The sequence below is a fragment of the Stenella coeruleoalba genome (assembly GCF_951394435.1).
Source record: "Stenella coeruleoalba genome assembly, chromosome: 10".
NCBI classification, from domain to species: domain Eukaryota; kingdom Metazoa; phylum Chordata; class Mammalia; order Artiodactyla; family Delphinidae; genus Stenella; species Stenella coeruleoalba.
This window is the reverse complement of record NC_137156.1, coordinates 10,387,072-10,403,665: the sequence shown is the minus strand read 5'-3', so window position 1 is coordinate 10,403,665 and position 16,594 is coordinate 10,387,072. Positions and strand designations below refer to the sequence as shown.

The 16,594-nt window shown below is 38.2% G+C and overlaps 1 protein-coding gene across 5 annotated transcripts in view; it reads left to right on the top strand.

Annotated features, from left to right (window-relative positions):
* The window catches only part of RANBP9 (RAN binding protein 9), a 160,199-nt gene that overhangs the window by 80,011 nt on the left and 63,594 nt on the right, over positions 1–16,594 (top strand). For all 5 annotated transcript variants that reach the window (XM_079933669.1, XM_079933668.1, XM_079933667.1 and 2 more), the window contains one exon: positions 5,296–5,407. In XM_079933669.1, the coding sequence (XP_079789795.1) occupies positions 5,296–5,407 (112 nt within the window). The remainder of the gene's footprint in view (positions 1–5,295; positions 5,408–16,594) is intronic.

Here is a 16,594-nt window from a genome sequence, read left to right as displayed (position 1 = left end):
CTTGGATTCTAATGCCATTTGCCCATAAAAGGAGCCAGGGCCCCTTGGAGAAATGGCTGATTCTAGGACTAGGGTAGGAAATGCACAAGATGAGCTTCCAGCATCTTGTAGTGCCAGAAAGTAACAAAAACAAAAAACACATAATGGAGGTATGTCAGAGCGCCAGAGCAGCCAACTGAAAAAGCTCCCAGTGGCTAAACGGGGAACAGTTTGAGCAACAAAAGAAATGAACTAGTCTTGAATTATAACCCAAAGTATAAAATAAATATGCATGAGATGCATGAGTCCATACTGATATAAACAAAGAGGAAGTATCTTAGCTTTTTTTGATCTGTACTGCACTTGAATTTTCCCCAGATGGGTTAATACAGTGGCAGGTATAGCAGTTCCTGAAGCCACCAAACACTGGGCACAATAGGAATGCACTTCTGGAGGAATCCCAGCTCTTTTGACTTAGGGCCTCTGTTTATTGCTAAAATTTTCTCTTTAATTCATTAATGTACTGGGAAAAGCTATGTTATGAGCTGAGTGACTTCTTTATTATGCTGATATCATTGCCATGTTTATCAAGTGCATGTGGGCGAATTTGTATTCAAGAAATGTGCTTTGTAGCAAAACAGACTTTACTGCAATTTAATATTTCTGAGGTGGAGTAGTTTCAGGTGATGTCAGCATCCAGAGTGTGGCTCCAGGAAGAATGATTGAAATTAGAATGGAAGTCAGTGGGAATAAAGAGGTCTGGGAATTAAAATGCAGAAACAATAAAATAATCAAAATTAAGTGTTAACATGTGTTAATGTTGTGTGGCGGGCATATAAAAAAGGTTAGACCGAGTCAGAGAGACTAGAGAAAGAATAATTGAGGAAGTAAAACTTGAACTAAGATAGAAGGGCTGAGGAGGACCTGGCCAGTCTGAGAAGGAGGGGTACACAGCTTTCCAGTTAGAGGGAGTAGCTTGGGCACGGCCTGGCCTGGCCAGTGTGGCTGGAGCAGAAAGGAGGTGGAAAATGCAGAGGGAGGGCAAGATCAAACAAGGTTTTCTGGAAGTTTATCTTTTTCTAGGCTGAATGGGAAGGAGTGTTAGTTGTCTTGAGGGCTAGTGGTACAAGGAAGGCTGATTTATATTTTCAGAACGGCACTTGGCTGCAGGTTGGAGAGTGGAGGGGTCTGGGGGAAGGCTTTATTCAAACCCTTTCTGTTTCAGTTAAATGCAGTCAACAGACTGAATAGGAGGAGGTGACCTTGCTAGTCTTAGAGTCCTGAAGCAGTACATGTATTTTCTTCTTGAACCATCTAGAAAACACTTAACATTGAAGACTGTGGTTTTACAAATGTACACTTTGGTAGTGTGAGGGTTGTACTTTGGTCACCACAGAATTGAAGGTAATAAACTTCCTGCTGATGAACATTATTAGAAATAGGCTCTTCACTCTGATATTAATATCTTATATCTCAACTTTTTCTTGAGTCTTTACATCTTAAGGTTAATTTTAAAATGGAACAAATCCTTTTAACATTTACAGAATTTTTCTATAGTGTCTTGGTAGAGCATAATGAATATACTAAAACCTTGAAGATTTATGACTCTGTAGTTCTTTACAGTTATTTTTGCATAATGGTAAGATGTAGGGGATTTTAAATCAGACATAGATTTAATGCACGATTCTACCAATTTTGGGCAAGTTATATAATCTCTGTAAGAATTTCTCCATTTTTAGAAATGAGGTTAAATTATACCTATTTCACAGATGTCGAATGAGAAAAATCTATACAGAAGCACCTAGTACTTTGAGAGATTGTTTACTCTCAAATATTAGTTTTCTTTCTCTTTTCCCACAAAAGTAGCTAGAATAGGAGGTGGGAATACATGTGAAGTGATCCCAGAACGTTCCCTGTAACTAAATCTTTCCTGTGGGTTCAGAGCTCGCACTGGATCAGGCTTCTTGAATTTAAATCCCAGCACAAATCCTGGTTTGGGATTCTCACCCAGCAGTACGACCTGAGTTTCTTTATCTGCCCTTGGCTTCCTCAACTATGAAATGATAATAAATAGTACCTACTTCATAAGTTGTTTTGAATGTGAAATGAGTTAATAAATACAGTGCTTTTATTTATTTATCATTTTAAAAATTGAAGTACGGTTAATTTACAATGTTGTGTTAGTGTCAGATGTACAGCATAGTGATTCAGTTATACATACATACATATACATTTTTTTCAGATTCTTTTCCATTGTAGGTTATTACAAGATATTGAATATAGTTTCCTGTGCTATATAGTAGGTCCTTGTTATTTATCTGTTTTTTGTATAGTAGTGTGTATATGTTAATCCCAAACTCCTAATTTGTCCACCCTGCCCACCCCCCCATCACCCTTTGGTAACCATAAGTTTGTTTTCTCTGTCAGTACAGTGCTTTTAGAATGGTGCCTTTCACATAGTATTAAATGTATGTCAACTGTTATCACTTACTATTATTAAGTATACTTTGAGATTCCCTTATCCCTAAAAGTTTTGGTCACTTCTCTTCAGAAAAACCAAAACCAAAAATAAGGGCTAGTTGATTTAGGATTCCTGGGTTAATTGGGGTTTTCTTTAGATTTATTTTTAACTGTCTAAATTTTAAAAATGCTTTTAGTTTACATGACCTTTTCCCAGGCAGCCAATTATTTGAACATAATGTTACCGAAAAATATATTTTGCTGAAACCATAATTTATTAAATGTCTGTTTTTAAAAAGTGATTAGTGTATCATTCTGCAGATTTATGCCATTACTTTCTTCTGCTTAGCTCCATGTAAATACTACCTACATATATTAAAGCAGTTTTATCAGCATCTGTACATTGCTGCTTCCATTTTTATCTTTCTAGCCAAGTTTATCACCTCTCAGTGTTCATCCTGCTGAGACATATACTTAAGACATCTATGAATGGTAATAGAGTGGCTGAGTTCATTTAGTTCCTTTTAGGCCGTGTGAACATGTGCTAATTTGCATTGCAAGTGTAAACTTAACTGTTTAATGGTAGGATACGCATTGATAATTTGACAGAGTGTATGGTAAGGGAAGATGTGATCTCATTGGTGTTTGATGGTTCTTGTATAAACAGGATATAATTTTTGACTGATAAGAGGTGTTTAGTTTTAAAACAGTCATGGTAAATTTGAGAAGGGGAGTTCTGCTACCCATGAAGGTAATGGTATAGTCTGACTGAAAGATTAATGACATAAGTTTGTATTGGGTGAAGCATATCTAACTAGAACACCTGAGTAATGATTTGGAGCATTGTTGCTCATACGGCCCTTTTCGGGATTGTGGAGTCTGTCTCACTCACTCTCTCTGAATACTTCCTGACATGCTACTTCAGCTTTATTCTTCTGGTGGTTTTATGGGCATATTTTCTCTTGCTCACGTGGTTTTATTCACATGCTAGCTTTCAATGTAATTTGTGTCTTGGGTGATGGACAGGGGAGGTGATCTTAGTGAATAAAACTCTGGGTTAGATTGAGGAATAGCTAATTTAAAAAGTTTAAAAGCCTTTATCTAACAGATTCCCTAAAGATGTCAGCATTAGTATGGTTATTATATTGCTTTCTTAAAAAAGAAAGAAAAGACAATGAGAGGTTAGATATGTTTCTCAGAAGGCTGTAATTGACCAAAGAAATTTTATGGATCAGCCTTTGGATAGAATTAATGATCAAAGATTAATGATTTTTTTTTTTACATATTAAAATTTTTAATTTTTCTAAACACCAACAATGCAATTTTGCTAAAGTTACAATTTTGGAAAATTGACTGGCCTCAAGACCACTCCCAGGCTTTCTGTCAAGTGTATCTGTCTGTGTATCTGGTCTCTACCATCTCAGGGCTGTGTGCATTTCTCCCAGGACTTGGGGTGGAGTAAAGGTGGGTAGAGAAGATTTTCTAAAGGTCTCCTGGAGTATAGAGCCCAGGAGAGTCCTAAGTGAGGCCCTGGGCTCCTTGAATGCTGTGTATAGTAACCTCTCTCTGCCCTTGTCTCCCAAGCTCTCTTTTGCCTTCCTCAGGTTTGGTATCTGGGAGGTTTGATTTTCCAGAGGAAATTAAATATTTTTAAAAACTATTTATTGAATGATTGATTGCTGTGTTGGGTCTTTGTTTCTGTGCGAGGGCTTTCTCCAGTTGCGGCAAGCAGGGGCCGCTCTTCATCGGGGTGCGCGGGCCTCTCATTATCGCGGCCTCTCTTGTTGCAGAGTGCAGGCTCAGTAGTTATGGCTCACGGGCCTAGTGCTCTGCGGCATGTGGGATCTTCCCAGACCAGGGCTCGAACCTGTGTCCCCTGCATTGGCAGGCAGACTCTCAACCACTGCACCACCAGGGAAGCCCTTAAATACTTTTATGTCGAATTATATTACAATAAATATTACCAAATGCTTTCCTTTTACGTTGTTCCCCATCTAACTGTTAAGTTCAGGTAGTTGAAATGTGGATGATGAAATGAGTGAAACCATCAAAATCTATCCAAAGTTTGGATCTAACCAACAAAATTGTAAATTCTTAAAGTAAGAAAGCTGTTTTGCCAATTCAATCTAATTATAAAAATTTCACTTAAAAAAATAGTGTATGAGGGCTTCCCTGGTGGTGGGGTGGTAAAGAATCCATCTGCCAATGCCGTGGACACGGGTTCAAGCCCTGGTCTGGGAAGATCCCACATGCCGCGGAGCAGCTAAGCCCGTGTGCCACAACTACTGAGCCTGCGTGCCGCAACTATTGAAGCCCTGCTCACTGCAACTAGGGAAAGCCTGTGCACAGCAATGAAGACCCATTGCAGCCAAGAACAAAATAAATAAATTAAAAAAAATAGTGTATGATACAGATGCTTCTGGTTTAAAAAGTTAGGCCATTTGGCAAAAAAGTGTTGTTTAGGAATTTGATAGATTGTATGCAAATTTAGATCTAATAAAATTAATCATATTCTCATCTTGTTCTTCAAGTGTATCCTTTTGCCTCTTAAAAATACCGGCTACCTTAAAATACTTTATTTAATTTGCATAAAGGACTGCTAGGTTCAATGTGCTTAGATTCTGAAATTTTATCAAAACTAGTAATAGTGTGAAGAGTTCCATGTTTAACTTGGGCTGTTTTGCATATTGGATTAATTGTGATGATAAATGTTTTATTAAGTCTTTGATTATTTGTACTGATGAAAGCAGAAATGTGTATCTCATTCAAAAACCATATTGGTTCCTGAATTATTTGTTAAGATTTTCATTTGATTATCTCTCTTGATTTTTTTTTTCCTTCCTGTTCCTTATGCAGGTCATGGCAAAACCCCAAAAGATGCAGCTTCAGTTCGTGCCACGCATCCAATACCAGCAGCCTGTGGGATTTATTATTTTGAAGTAAAAATCGTCAGTAAGGGAAGAGATGGGTAAGTGTACATTTTGATGGGAAAATCGTTTGCTTACGGGTAATTATTTTTGCTTTGATTCATAACCGTTTATGATGTATTTGGAAAATTGGAATTTTTGGGAAATTTTGGTAATTGGAAAAGTGGAATATGAATATTCTAGTATAGCATGTTGTACCTGGCTCTGCTTAAATACTAGTTGAAGTTAACACTTGAGTTGGTGAAATTACCAGGTTTTCCTGGTAGGTTTGTCGTTAAAGTGGAGGATTGGAATAAAACAGTAGAGAGATAATGACTCATTTTCCATGCCTTTCTTACACTGCCATTTTCTGAATTCTGCTGAGAAATTAAATCTTCTCAAAGGTAATTAACCAAAACCAAAAGGTGATTCATAGATATTTTACAGGGATGGGGCCTCAGAATTTTAGGTTTAGATCAGGGAATTGTATGTTTGTATGCTCTCAGTTGGAGGCCATTCCCAAGTATTAGGATGTAGTTTAGAAGCTTCCAAATGAGAACTTCATGTAGATGCTAGAACCAACTTTTATATCATTGCTTTTCAACTTGAGATCACTGGGGGTGTGTGTGTGTACACATCAGAGTCACTTAGGGGACTATTAAAAATATAGTAGTTTGGGTCTTACCCCAAAAGTTCCTTAATCAGTATTTTCAGATGTAGAGTTTGGAAGATAGGCATTTTGAGAAAGCTCCACAGGGAATTTCGGTGCATCCCTCTGATTGAGAGCTAATTACGTAGACTCATTGGATCTATCCTGTGGTATTTCCTGATAACTTCATTGTGGTATCAGAGATCCTTTAAAGCATCTATAGAGTCATTTGTGCAGCTACCAAGGTAAATTTATGGGGCTGTGTAAGTTTACCTGTACTTGAAGTGAGTCATTTAACCCCTCTTGGTGCTTCTTCTGTGTTTAATTGACAAAATAAGTATGTTCAGTAGATCATTCCTCTTTATTTGCTGAATATTCTCAATGTCAACAATACGGAAAGTACAAAGTGAAACCTTGGGTTCAACGATAACTTTTTAACTACCTTAGTTTTCCCAGGGTGATCAAGCCAAAGGTAAAATCAGAGAAGCCAACGATAAAGTGGTTGAGAGACCCCAAATTGAAATAGGCACATGATTGTAACCATTTCTAACTCTACTGCTGTATACTCAGTAAGCCAGTTCTTTTATACTTCAAGTTATATCACCAACTCCATAATGCTGGTGTTGCTCAGGATAATTCCCAGGATTCTCTTTACCTTTCACTCTGCATGTTGTATCTTTGCATGAGCTTGACCTTATATTTTCATGACTGCACATTCCCTGACGAGTCTCAAATCTAAAGCTACATCTCAGGTCATTCCCTTGAGCTCTAGACCAGTATGTCTGCCCAGATGTTTGTATTTGAATGTCCCACAGGCATTTAAATTTAGCTTGTTTAAAATCTTTTTCTCAGCCCTAGCTTGGTTAATGGTTACACTATTGCTAGAAACTTGAGAATTTCTTGCCTTAAACTTTCTCTGTCCATTTCTACAGTTTCTGCCTGAGTCAGGTCTTGGTAATTTGTCCCCTAAATTACTGAGGTCTCCCAGTTGCTCCCTATTTTGCTCTCACTCCAGTGAGAGAGCAATATAACTATTGCTCATCTTCTAATACAGAACTCAATTGTGTCTGTCCTTTCTTGAGATTATTTGGTACACCTGTTGCTTTGAGATTAAAATCTAAAGCTTCTTAGCAGGGTCCTTCATGATGTGACCTTTGTAATTTTTCAGTCTCATCTTTTTGTTGCCAGAATCCCTCATTATTTTTTTTTAAATTAGGTATATTTTACATGTAGTAAAACTTACCGTTTTTAGTGTGCAGGCCTGTGAGTTTTGACAGATGTGTACAGTCTTGTAACCATCACCACAATCAATATATAGAACAGTTCCATCACCCTGCAGAATTCCTCCATACCCCTTTTTAGGCAACCTTTCCCCATCTCCAGCCCCTGGTAACCACTGATTGGTTTTCTTCCTTTATAGTTTTGCTGTTTCTAGGATGGTGTATAAATGGAATCATAGAGTATGTTGAGTAGAGTAGCCTTTTAAGTCTGGCATCTTTCACTGAGTGCAATGCATTTGAGGTTCATCTCTATTTTTGTATGTATTGGTAGTTCATTCCTTGTTATTGCTGATTATGTGGATGAACCAACCACAGTTTGCTTACTCACTCTTCAGTTGAAGGACATCAGATTATTTCCAGTTTTTGGCAATTAGGAATATACCACTCTAAACATTTATGTATAGGTTTTTTCGTAAACATGAGTTTTCATTTAACTCGGGTAAATACAAAGGAGTGCGATTGCTGGGTCCTTTGTTAAATGTATTTTTAACTTTATTGGAAACTGCCAAATCGTTTTGCAGCATGGCTGTACTAGTTACGATCCCACGAGCAGCGTGTGAGACTTCCTGTGGCTCTGCCTCCTCAGTAGCACTTGCTGTTGTCAGGGGTTTTGTTTTGTTTTGTTTTAAATTTGTAGCCATTCTAATAGGTATCTAGTGGTTTTCTTGTTGTGGCTTTAATTTACTTTTCCCTAATGACTAATGATGTTGAAGACATCATTAATGTCTTCATTAATTCTTATCTGTCCTGTTTTTTTTTTTTTTTTTTTTTTTTTTTGCGGTACGAGGGCCTCTCACTGTTTTGGCCTCTCCCGTTGCGAAGCACAGGCTCCAGACGCGCAGGCTCAGCGGCCATGGCTCACGGGCCCAGCCGCTCCACAGCATGTGGGATCTTCCCGGACTGGGGCACAAACCCACGTCCCCTGCATTGGCAGGTGGACTCTCAACCACTGGGCCACTAGGGAAGCCCTGTCCTGTTTTTTTTAAACAAACTCAATAGTTCCTTTATTTCGATTTTATTTTATTTTATTTTTAAGATTTTTTTTTTAATATGGACCATTTTTAAAGTCTTTATTGAATTTGTTACAGTATTGCTTCTGTTTTATGTTTTGGTTTTTTGCCATGAGGCATGTGGGATCTTAGCTCCCCAACCAGGGATCAGACTCCTGCATTGGAAGGTGAATTCTTTAACCACTGGACTGTCAGGGAAGTCCCCTATTTTGATTTTAAATTAATTACTTGTCAACCACTGTGGACATGGTTAAGAAATGACTTAACAGAGATATACTTAAAAATACTGAATTGACAGCTCAATTGAACGGAATGCTTCTTAGGGCAGTTCTCATTTTGGCATTCACCCTGATTAAATTTAAGGTCCTTATTCCTCATCTCTTTTCTGAGCTATGGGAGCTCTAACTGGGGCATCCAGTTAATCTCCATTTCCATTTTTCTGCCAGCTTAGGCTTGGAGAAATAAGCCCCAGAAAATAGAAAGTAGGATGTTAAACAGAGTTGAATCAACATAAAGTGACCCCAAAGGAGAGGGATGGAACCCCAAAGGAGAGGGATAGGTTAGAAAATACTACCTAACCAAACTGGGGTCCACTTGCCCGGCACCCAGCAAAGCCAATCTACTGACACTGGGTTGTGGTAAAGTACAGTGTTTATTGCAGGAACCAAGCAAGGAGGATGGGCAGCCCATGCTAAAAAGACCCAAACTCCCCAGTGGCTTTCTGGGAAGGGTTTTTAAAGGCAGCATTAGGGGTGAGGGTTGTAGGGTGTGTGATCAGCTTGTGGACTTTCTTCTGAGTGGTTGGTGGTGAGGTAACAGGGTGTTGTTTTGGGAATCTTAATCATCAGCCTCCTGGTTCCATCCTGTCCAGGTGTACATGCTTGTGGTCAGCACGAAGTCACCATCCGCCTCTTGGGAGGGAGACTTAGTTTCTGCAGAACTACTCAAAGATATTTGTCCGATTGTTATGTATAGGCCTTGAGGAGGAAGTAGGACCCTGTTCTGTGGCTGCTGTTGTTTAAAGCTGTCATCACTTCTCTTGCTTGACTGCTTTTCCTTGGTTTCTGCATTCCCTCGCTTCCCCAATTAGTAACTGCTTGAGTCTGCTCTTTGGAAGTCAGGAAAGGCCTAGGGACTAAAGCCTTTTTCCTACAAACAAGAAGCACGGAGGGGCTTTTGTACCCGGGAAGGTCTCGCAGGGGCCTGCTGGGTTTCAGTCTCCCTTTTTCTTTGATACTTCTCAATCCTGAGGGGAACAAGGGTGCGACAAGAAAGGGAATAAAGTTTTGGATAGAGAGGTTAACCATAAACCTGGCAGGGGGACTTGGTTTCAAAAATACCCCCAAAGACCTTTTTCTAATCAGAGTTGGCATCTGTGGAAAGTAGATGGCAGGTATGTAGTGCCGTAAGATACTCTCTGTAGTTCTCTGATGGTACTTGCTGGCTCATGTTTCTAGTTGTGTGCAGTTTCTTTCCTTCCTCCTTATATTCACCTTCTCTTGTCTCTTTCCCCATTTGCCAAGCTTAACTAGTTACTCTTCAAGTCGTAGTTTACAGTTACTTTTTTTTGGTGGCACTTTCTCCTCCCCAAAATAAGATTGTGCCTTTATTATGCTTCCTTTGCTTTTTGGGCAGACTGTAATTATAATATTTATACAGCTAACTGTCTGCTTATTGGTGATATAAAACGGTACAGATTCAAGGGTGAGGGACTATTTTATATTTCTGTAATTCCAGTACTTACTTTTTAGCTAGCACTCATATGAATGAACAAATGGATGGATGAGAAACAGTACCCACCTCCTGTATATTCTTGGAGAAAACTGTTGTGTTTTTTTGGTCTGATTTTGTTTATTTCTGGTAATCTTTTTTTTTTTTTTTATTGTAATCTTTTTGAACACAGTTTTAGGTCCAACCCAATGCTTTTGGAAGGAAAGAGCAAACAGTTCATTTATGGAAGAAAAGCAAGTCATGTAGCTTATTTTGGCCAAGTATTGTCTTTCTGGAGATATATTGAACTGTATCAAGAGATATAAAAATTCCTTCCTAAAATCCTAATGTCATTGTAAAGACTTGACCAGAAAGAGCAGCTGTTAGTTACCTTTCATTTGCAGTGATACATGCTCATCTGAGAGTTTATTATACTTAATTTAAAATTGAATTTTCTTTTAAACAGTGTGTTTATCCAAGATCAGGACAGGTAAATAAATATTTGGATCCAAGATGTCAGTTTTATTACGAGAAATTGTCATTGTAGCAAGTTTTCTCATGAAATGGCAAGAGTTGGGTATGAATTGCTTCTCAGTGTTTTTGTAAAATGCATGATTTCTAGGTCTGCCTTGGAAAAGTAGGAATATGACTGTGTTGATTGGTACTTGTTTTCTTCATTGCCTAAGAAGTGAGGCTTGAAGGAAGTTCCTTTTATTGAATGAAACAAATAATATGTTCTGTTTTCTGCCTTGGATTTTCATTTAAACTAAACATAATTTTTGTGTATGTTCAGCAAAATAAGCTTACTTTATTAGGACAAAATAGCCTGTCTCAATTTTTTGATTAATTTGAAAATGAATTCCTAACACCTTTTGCACCCCAAAAATTAAATCACCTTATCTGCATGAAATCATTTTCTTCAGGAGACATATTTAAAGGGTATATATTTACTTTATGTTCTTGTTAATTCTTGTTGACTGTCAAGATGAATTTCTAAAAGTAGTCTCTAAAAGTGTCTTTTGAACGTACTTTCAGTTCAGGAATTTTATTCAGGTTTTAAATTATGTATACTGATAGAGGCAATGGAGATACAGTTAATTATAAATGTGAGAGATAATAAAATTTTTATTTGGAAATTTTTAGAATTATAATTTATTATGAGTGTGATATTTTTAACTCTTCAAACAAAATATTGATGCCATTCTGCCAGTGTGATTCAGGAGAAATCAGCAAGTAATCCAGTCTCTGTTCTGTTCCTAAATTCTGCTGATAATAAAAGCATAGAACATTCCTTCTATGCTTCCTGACTGTCTGGATTATTTCTTGGGGGAGTGGAAGAGAAATAAAGGCCTTTCTTTCCATCTAGGTTTAAAAGGCTTTAAAAGGTCTTTCCTTCTAGTTTCTATTGGTGGTAAGCAGTAAGTGGAAACACAGATGGAAAATGTGAACAAAGATATCAAATAAACTATATATTTATTAACTTAATGAATATATATTGAACGGGTATGGTGTATCTGGCATTGGCAGCAGCTGAGCGAGTATAAGAAATTATTTTATTTATCTCTGTCTTATCCATAGTTTCTAGTAGAGGACCTGACACTTAGCAGAAACTCAATAAATGCATTGAGTGAACTGAATGTGCGTTCTTGTTCTCAGGGAATATTGAATTCAGTATTTGGAGGGTACGGTGGGGCAGAGCAGGGAGCAGACATATGCAAATAACTCTAGATTAAGACATAATATACTAAGTACTTAGAATGAGAGAGTATATGGGAGAACTGAGGAGATGATGATTAATTCTAGCTCAAGGAAATAGATTTATAAAGGAAGTAGTGTTTGATAGGCCTTAGAAAATGAGTAAAAATTTGAGACACTTCGATGGGGAAAAATATTCCAGACTATGACAAATGGCTGGACTTGTCTCATGGGAGGAATGGAACTGTATGGTGTCTTTGGCTGAGGTAGATGACTCAATATTGCTGGAGACTTGAGGGCTTATAGTGAAGAGTTTACAGAAGTAAGAGTGGAATTGGAATCATATTAGAGAGCCTTGATGATAGTTCTAAGGGCAAATGCTCTATAGGTAGTAGGGAGCCTTCAGTCTTTTTGAGTAGGGCAGTGATAGGGTATCTGTTTTAGGAAAACAGTACTGGGTGGGGAGGGGATGCAGTGTGTGATGGCAGTGTGAAAGATGGCTAGAGATAGGAGTTAGGCTACGAGGCTATTGCCTAGGGATGAATTGTGATAGAGGTTAAAAAAATAGAGGAGGAGGAGGTAGTTTAACTTGTTGGGTGGTACCTATGATGTACCAGATACTGTGCTAGGAACCTAGGGTTTACAAGGAGGGATTGGCCAGGACAGGGTCTCTGCCCTCCAGAAGTTTGTAGGTAAGAATAGAAATGAACATGTCAATAAATAATTAAATATAGCATAAAAAATGTATAGTAATAGCTATATGAACAAAGTAGAGAAGCAGTATGGTGGAGGAAGTGACCAACTCTGTTGGAAGATGGGGTGGCAATCAAGGAAGCCTCTAGAAAGCTTGCAAAGAGTTATGGAAGAGGAAGAAAGTTAAACATAAGTCTCTCTCACTTCCCTGTCCTTCAGCTACCTATTTACCCTCCTTAGACTGATTTCCTAGGAATTACTCCAGAGATACTCTATGAGCAGAGTTTTCAAAGATGAATAGTTGTTTTAGAAGCTGATTTAGTTACTTTTGCTAAGAAATACAGTGAAATACTTTGGGACAAGAAAGATGGAGATTTGAATATTGGCTTTGCCACTTACTAGTTCTGTGGCCTTGTACTTTTCGACAAACTCTTTGTTTCCTTTTCTGTAAAATGGAAACAGTAGTGCCAGCCTCATAGGATGAGATTAAATAGTTCACTTAAAGTACCCATTAGAGTGCCTGCCTGGTGCACAGCCTTGATGCTTCTGTTGCTGATGGAGAAGGAGCAACACAAAGGTTTGTGGCATGAATGTGTCTGGAGGTGATCATGAAGGGACTTCTAATGGATAATCTTTATCTTCTAGGTGCTAGCTTTAAAAGGGAATGATAACGATTGGATTTGCATTTTGGGGAGGTTACGCTGATACAGAAAAGAGAGGTCTGAGAGACGCAAGAGGTCCAGTTGGGCCATTATGATTTTGCATTGGCTTAATCTGTGTAGTGGAGTTAGTGAGGAAAGTAGATAGATTTATTAGCTATTTAGGACTTTAAAGAAAAAGAAAAAACTTGATTAGGAGGTGGGAATGGTAAGGGTAGCTGTTGAAAGAGAAAGAATGAAGGGTGACTTCCACTGTTCTGGCTGGGACAGTCGATTAGATAGATGGTGCTGTGACTGAACATAATAAAAAATACTGGAGAGAAGTAGAACTTTGAAATTGCAGATGATGGGGACATTGTTTGAACTGCTGTGAGACATCCAGATGATGAATTAATAGTAGGGGCTTTGACTGAAAATAAATGGGATTTAGGAGAGAGAAAAGTTGTAGGTGGATTTTGGAGTCATCAGAATGTAACTTGTTGAAGCCATGAGGATTGATATGATCACCCAAGTATGTGGTGTAAAAAAAGAAGAGGTCTGAGAATGGACATCTGAAACACCATATTTACTAGAAATGTAGGAGGGAAGAATCTAGCTAAGGATTCTGAGAAGGAATGGTCCGAGTTAGAAGGAAGATTCTAGAGAGTACTGTGTGTTAGAAGCCAAGGAAGTCAATTAAAAGGAGAACTGAAGTGTCCGCTGGTTTGTCACTTAGGAGGTTGTTAATCTTTATTCTGGCAGTTTCCTTAAAGTTGGGGTGGGAATGAGTGCAGTGCCTCAGAGAGTTAGAGGTAAGGGATGGAGTTGGTGGAGCTGGAGGACTGCCTAGCTGTGCAGCACTTGTGGGAAACAGTATTTCTCCATCCATTCAGAAAAATCGGCCTAAGAAAATTATATCTTGTATAAATTCTATTAATAATTCAACTTGTTTTCTTCCAGTTTTTATATATACACCTTTTTTACACAGCTGTACTCTTCTTACACATTTTTTTAAAATGTATTTATTTATTTATTTTTGGCTGTGTTCGGTCTTTGTTTTTGTGCGAGGGCTTTCTCTAGTTGCGGCGAGCAGGGGCCCCTCTTCATCGTGGTGCGCAGGCCTCTCACTATCGTGGCCTCTCTTATTGCAGAGCACAGGCTCCAGACGCGCAGGCTCAGTAGTTGTGGCTCACGGGCCTAGTTGCTCCGCAGCATGTGGGATCTTCCCAGACCAGGGCTCCAACCCGTGTCCCCTGCATTGGCAGGCAGATTCTCAACCCCTGCGCCACCAGGGAAGCCCTTCTTACACATTTTTACATCCTGTTTTTATTATTGATTTGCCAAGACATATTTATTACTATGTATTTTTTAACCTAGTTACAGGTATAAGTACTTTACTATGAGATTAAAAGCTCTGACCATCTTTTTTCTTTTTGTTTTATTTTTTTTTGCTGCAACATAGTCTGTTGCAGGTGCATTAAGGCACATCCATAGCTATTCTCCTATTGTTATTTAAGTTGTTTCTAACTCTTTTCACTATTATAAATAATTTTTATGCATGGTATCTGTATTTCTTTAGGAAAGATTTCTTGAAGTAGAATTATTGGATCAAAAGAGAAAGTATGTACACTTTTAAGGTGCATGAGACACTGGCCAAATTACTCTCTAGAAAGATGAGTCCAATTTCCGTGTGGGCGGGAGAAACTTGGTCATATGTGTAAATTGAGGAGAGGAAATCACCAGGGAATCCAAGGCAAGTTGAGGAGGCTAGTTCCTTTGCTGAGGGAGTGGGGTTGAGGGGTTAAATACAAGTTTGGAATGTGGGCTGGAATATGGAATTGATTAGAACAGAAACATCTCTACTTTGGGAAGCCTGTCTTGACAACCTTTCCACCTCCAAACTGAGTTAGACTCCTCTGTTACGTGCTTTCATAGCACTTTTACTCCCCCTTTATAGGATTTCGTCATATTCATAATTATTTATGTAAGATCTGTCTTCCTTGTTAGAGTGTCAGCTCCACGGGAGCACAGACTTCTGTCTTTTTCACAGTTTAGTCTGTGTTGGCCCACACATAGCTACTTAGTAAATATTTATTGATCAGAGAAGTAAAAGTATTGAGGAACTGTGAGATTTTAAACCATGAATTTAAAATCATGTAGTGACAGCAGTTTACATATGTAAAATCATTTTTCTGTATGTACTCAGCTGGTTGGGGAGGAAAGTTGAATTGTATGATTGATACAGGATGGGAAATCATAGTTTAGGTAAGTTAGAAGGACAGTTGTAGTAGTTGAGGTTACTGGTGAGGGAATGTTTAAATGGACAGTTTTTTAGTTCAGGCTGGATAAGGAGGAAATGAAATCAGTAAAGAGTGGGTAAAAGCAGACAAAATGGAGAAATTTGTATGTTGCTGTTTCTAGTGAGGTTTAAGAAGAGGTGTGGTGGGATTTCTGAGGTGGGGTTTCTGGAGCTGCCAGGTGGGATGTACCAATGAAAGACAGCTTATGTGAAGAGAAGCAGGAGGGATTTTTGGTTGATTTTCTTCGCTACTGTCTCCTCAGTGCATAGAACAATGCCAGGCACAAAACAGGTGCCTGAGTGGAGGCGATGGGGTAACAGCTTTGCCTCTGTGTACCCCCAGCTCTGTGCCTTGTACAGAGTATAGGTATTGGTGTTTATGGAGTGAACAAAGTGAGCCTTGGATTTTGGACACTTCTTTACTGACATTTTGAAACCAGCAAAGATGATTGGGAGCTGCATTTCTGTTGGTGAGGAAAATGTTTAACAAAGTGCCCAGTGAATGTGGGAAAAGTGCCCTAGAGATATATAACCATCACGTTTCTTAAATTATTCTCGAGTTGGTTATCCATCTTCATTGTAGCGGAAATCCGAAATCACCTTTACCCCTTACTCCATCACTTATTTTATACCCAGTAAATGCATGTGGAATTTTTTTAAGAACCTTTTCTCCAGCTGTAAGGTAATGTATTCTTAATGCAAAAGGGAAAATCAAACAGATCCTGTGAAATAGAAGAAAAGCATAACTATTTTTAAAAGCATGTGCAGTCCTACCACTCATACTAAGGTACAGTTGACATTTTGGGGTATATTCTCCCTGCCTTTTTTTTTCCTCTATTCAAACAAATTTTAACATTAGTCCGAGAAAGGAAAATTGGTTTAAGATGTATGTGAATCACGTAAAAGAGATTTAAAAAATATATTATGCTTATGTGTACCACTACCTATACTTAATATGAGTTTAATTAAAAATTCAGAGAGAAAAATCCCATTTTAATGATGTCTTGAAGATACCCATGATCTTTCAATATGTTGTTGAGGTTGTATAGCTTTGTCATAATGAATATATTACTTGAAATCGTATTTCAGTTTTGCAGAACCAGAAAAAGTTTGTAACCAATCTATTTATTTTTATCTCAGATACATTGAGTGCTTGCTGTTTGCCTTCTTCTGGAATCACTTATATGAAAGTAAATGTTCCAAAATAAGGAGACATGGTCTGTTAGTCCTGGACCTTTTGATTTTCTGTGGATGATTTGGCAGTTGGGTAGGTTT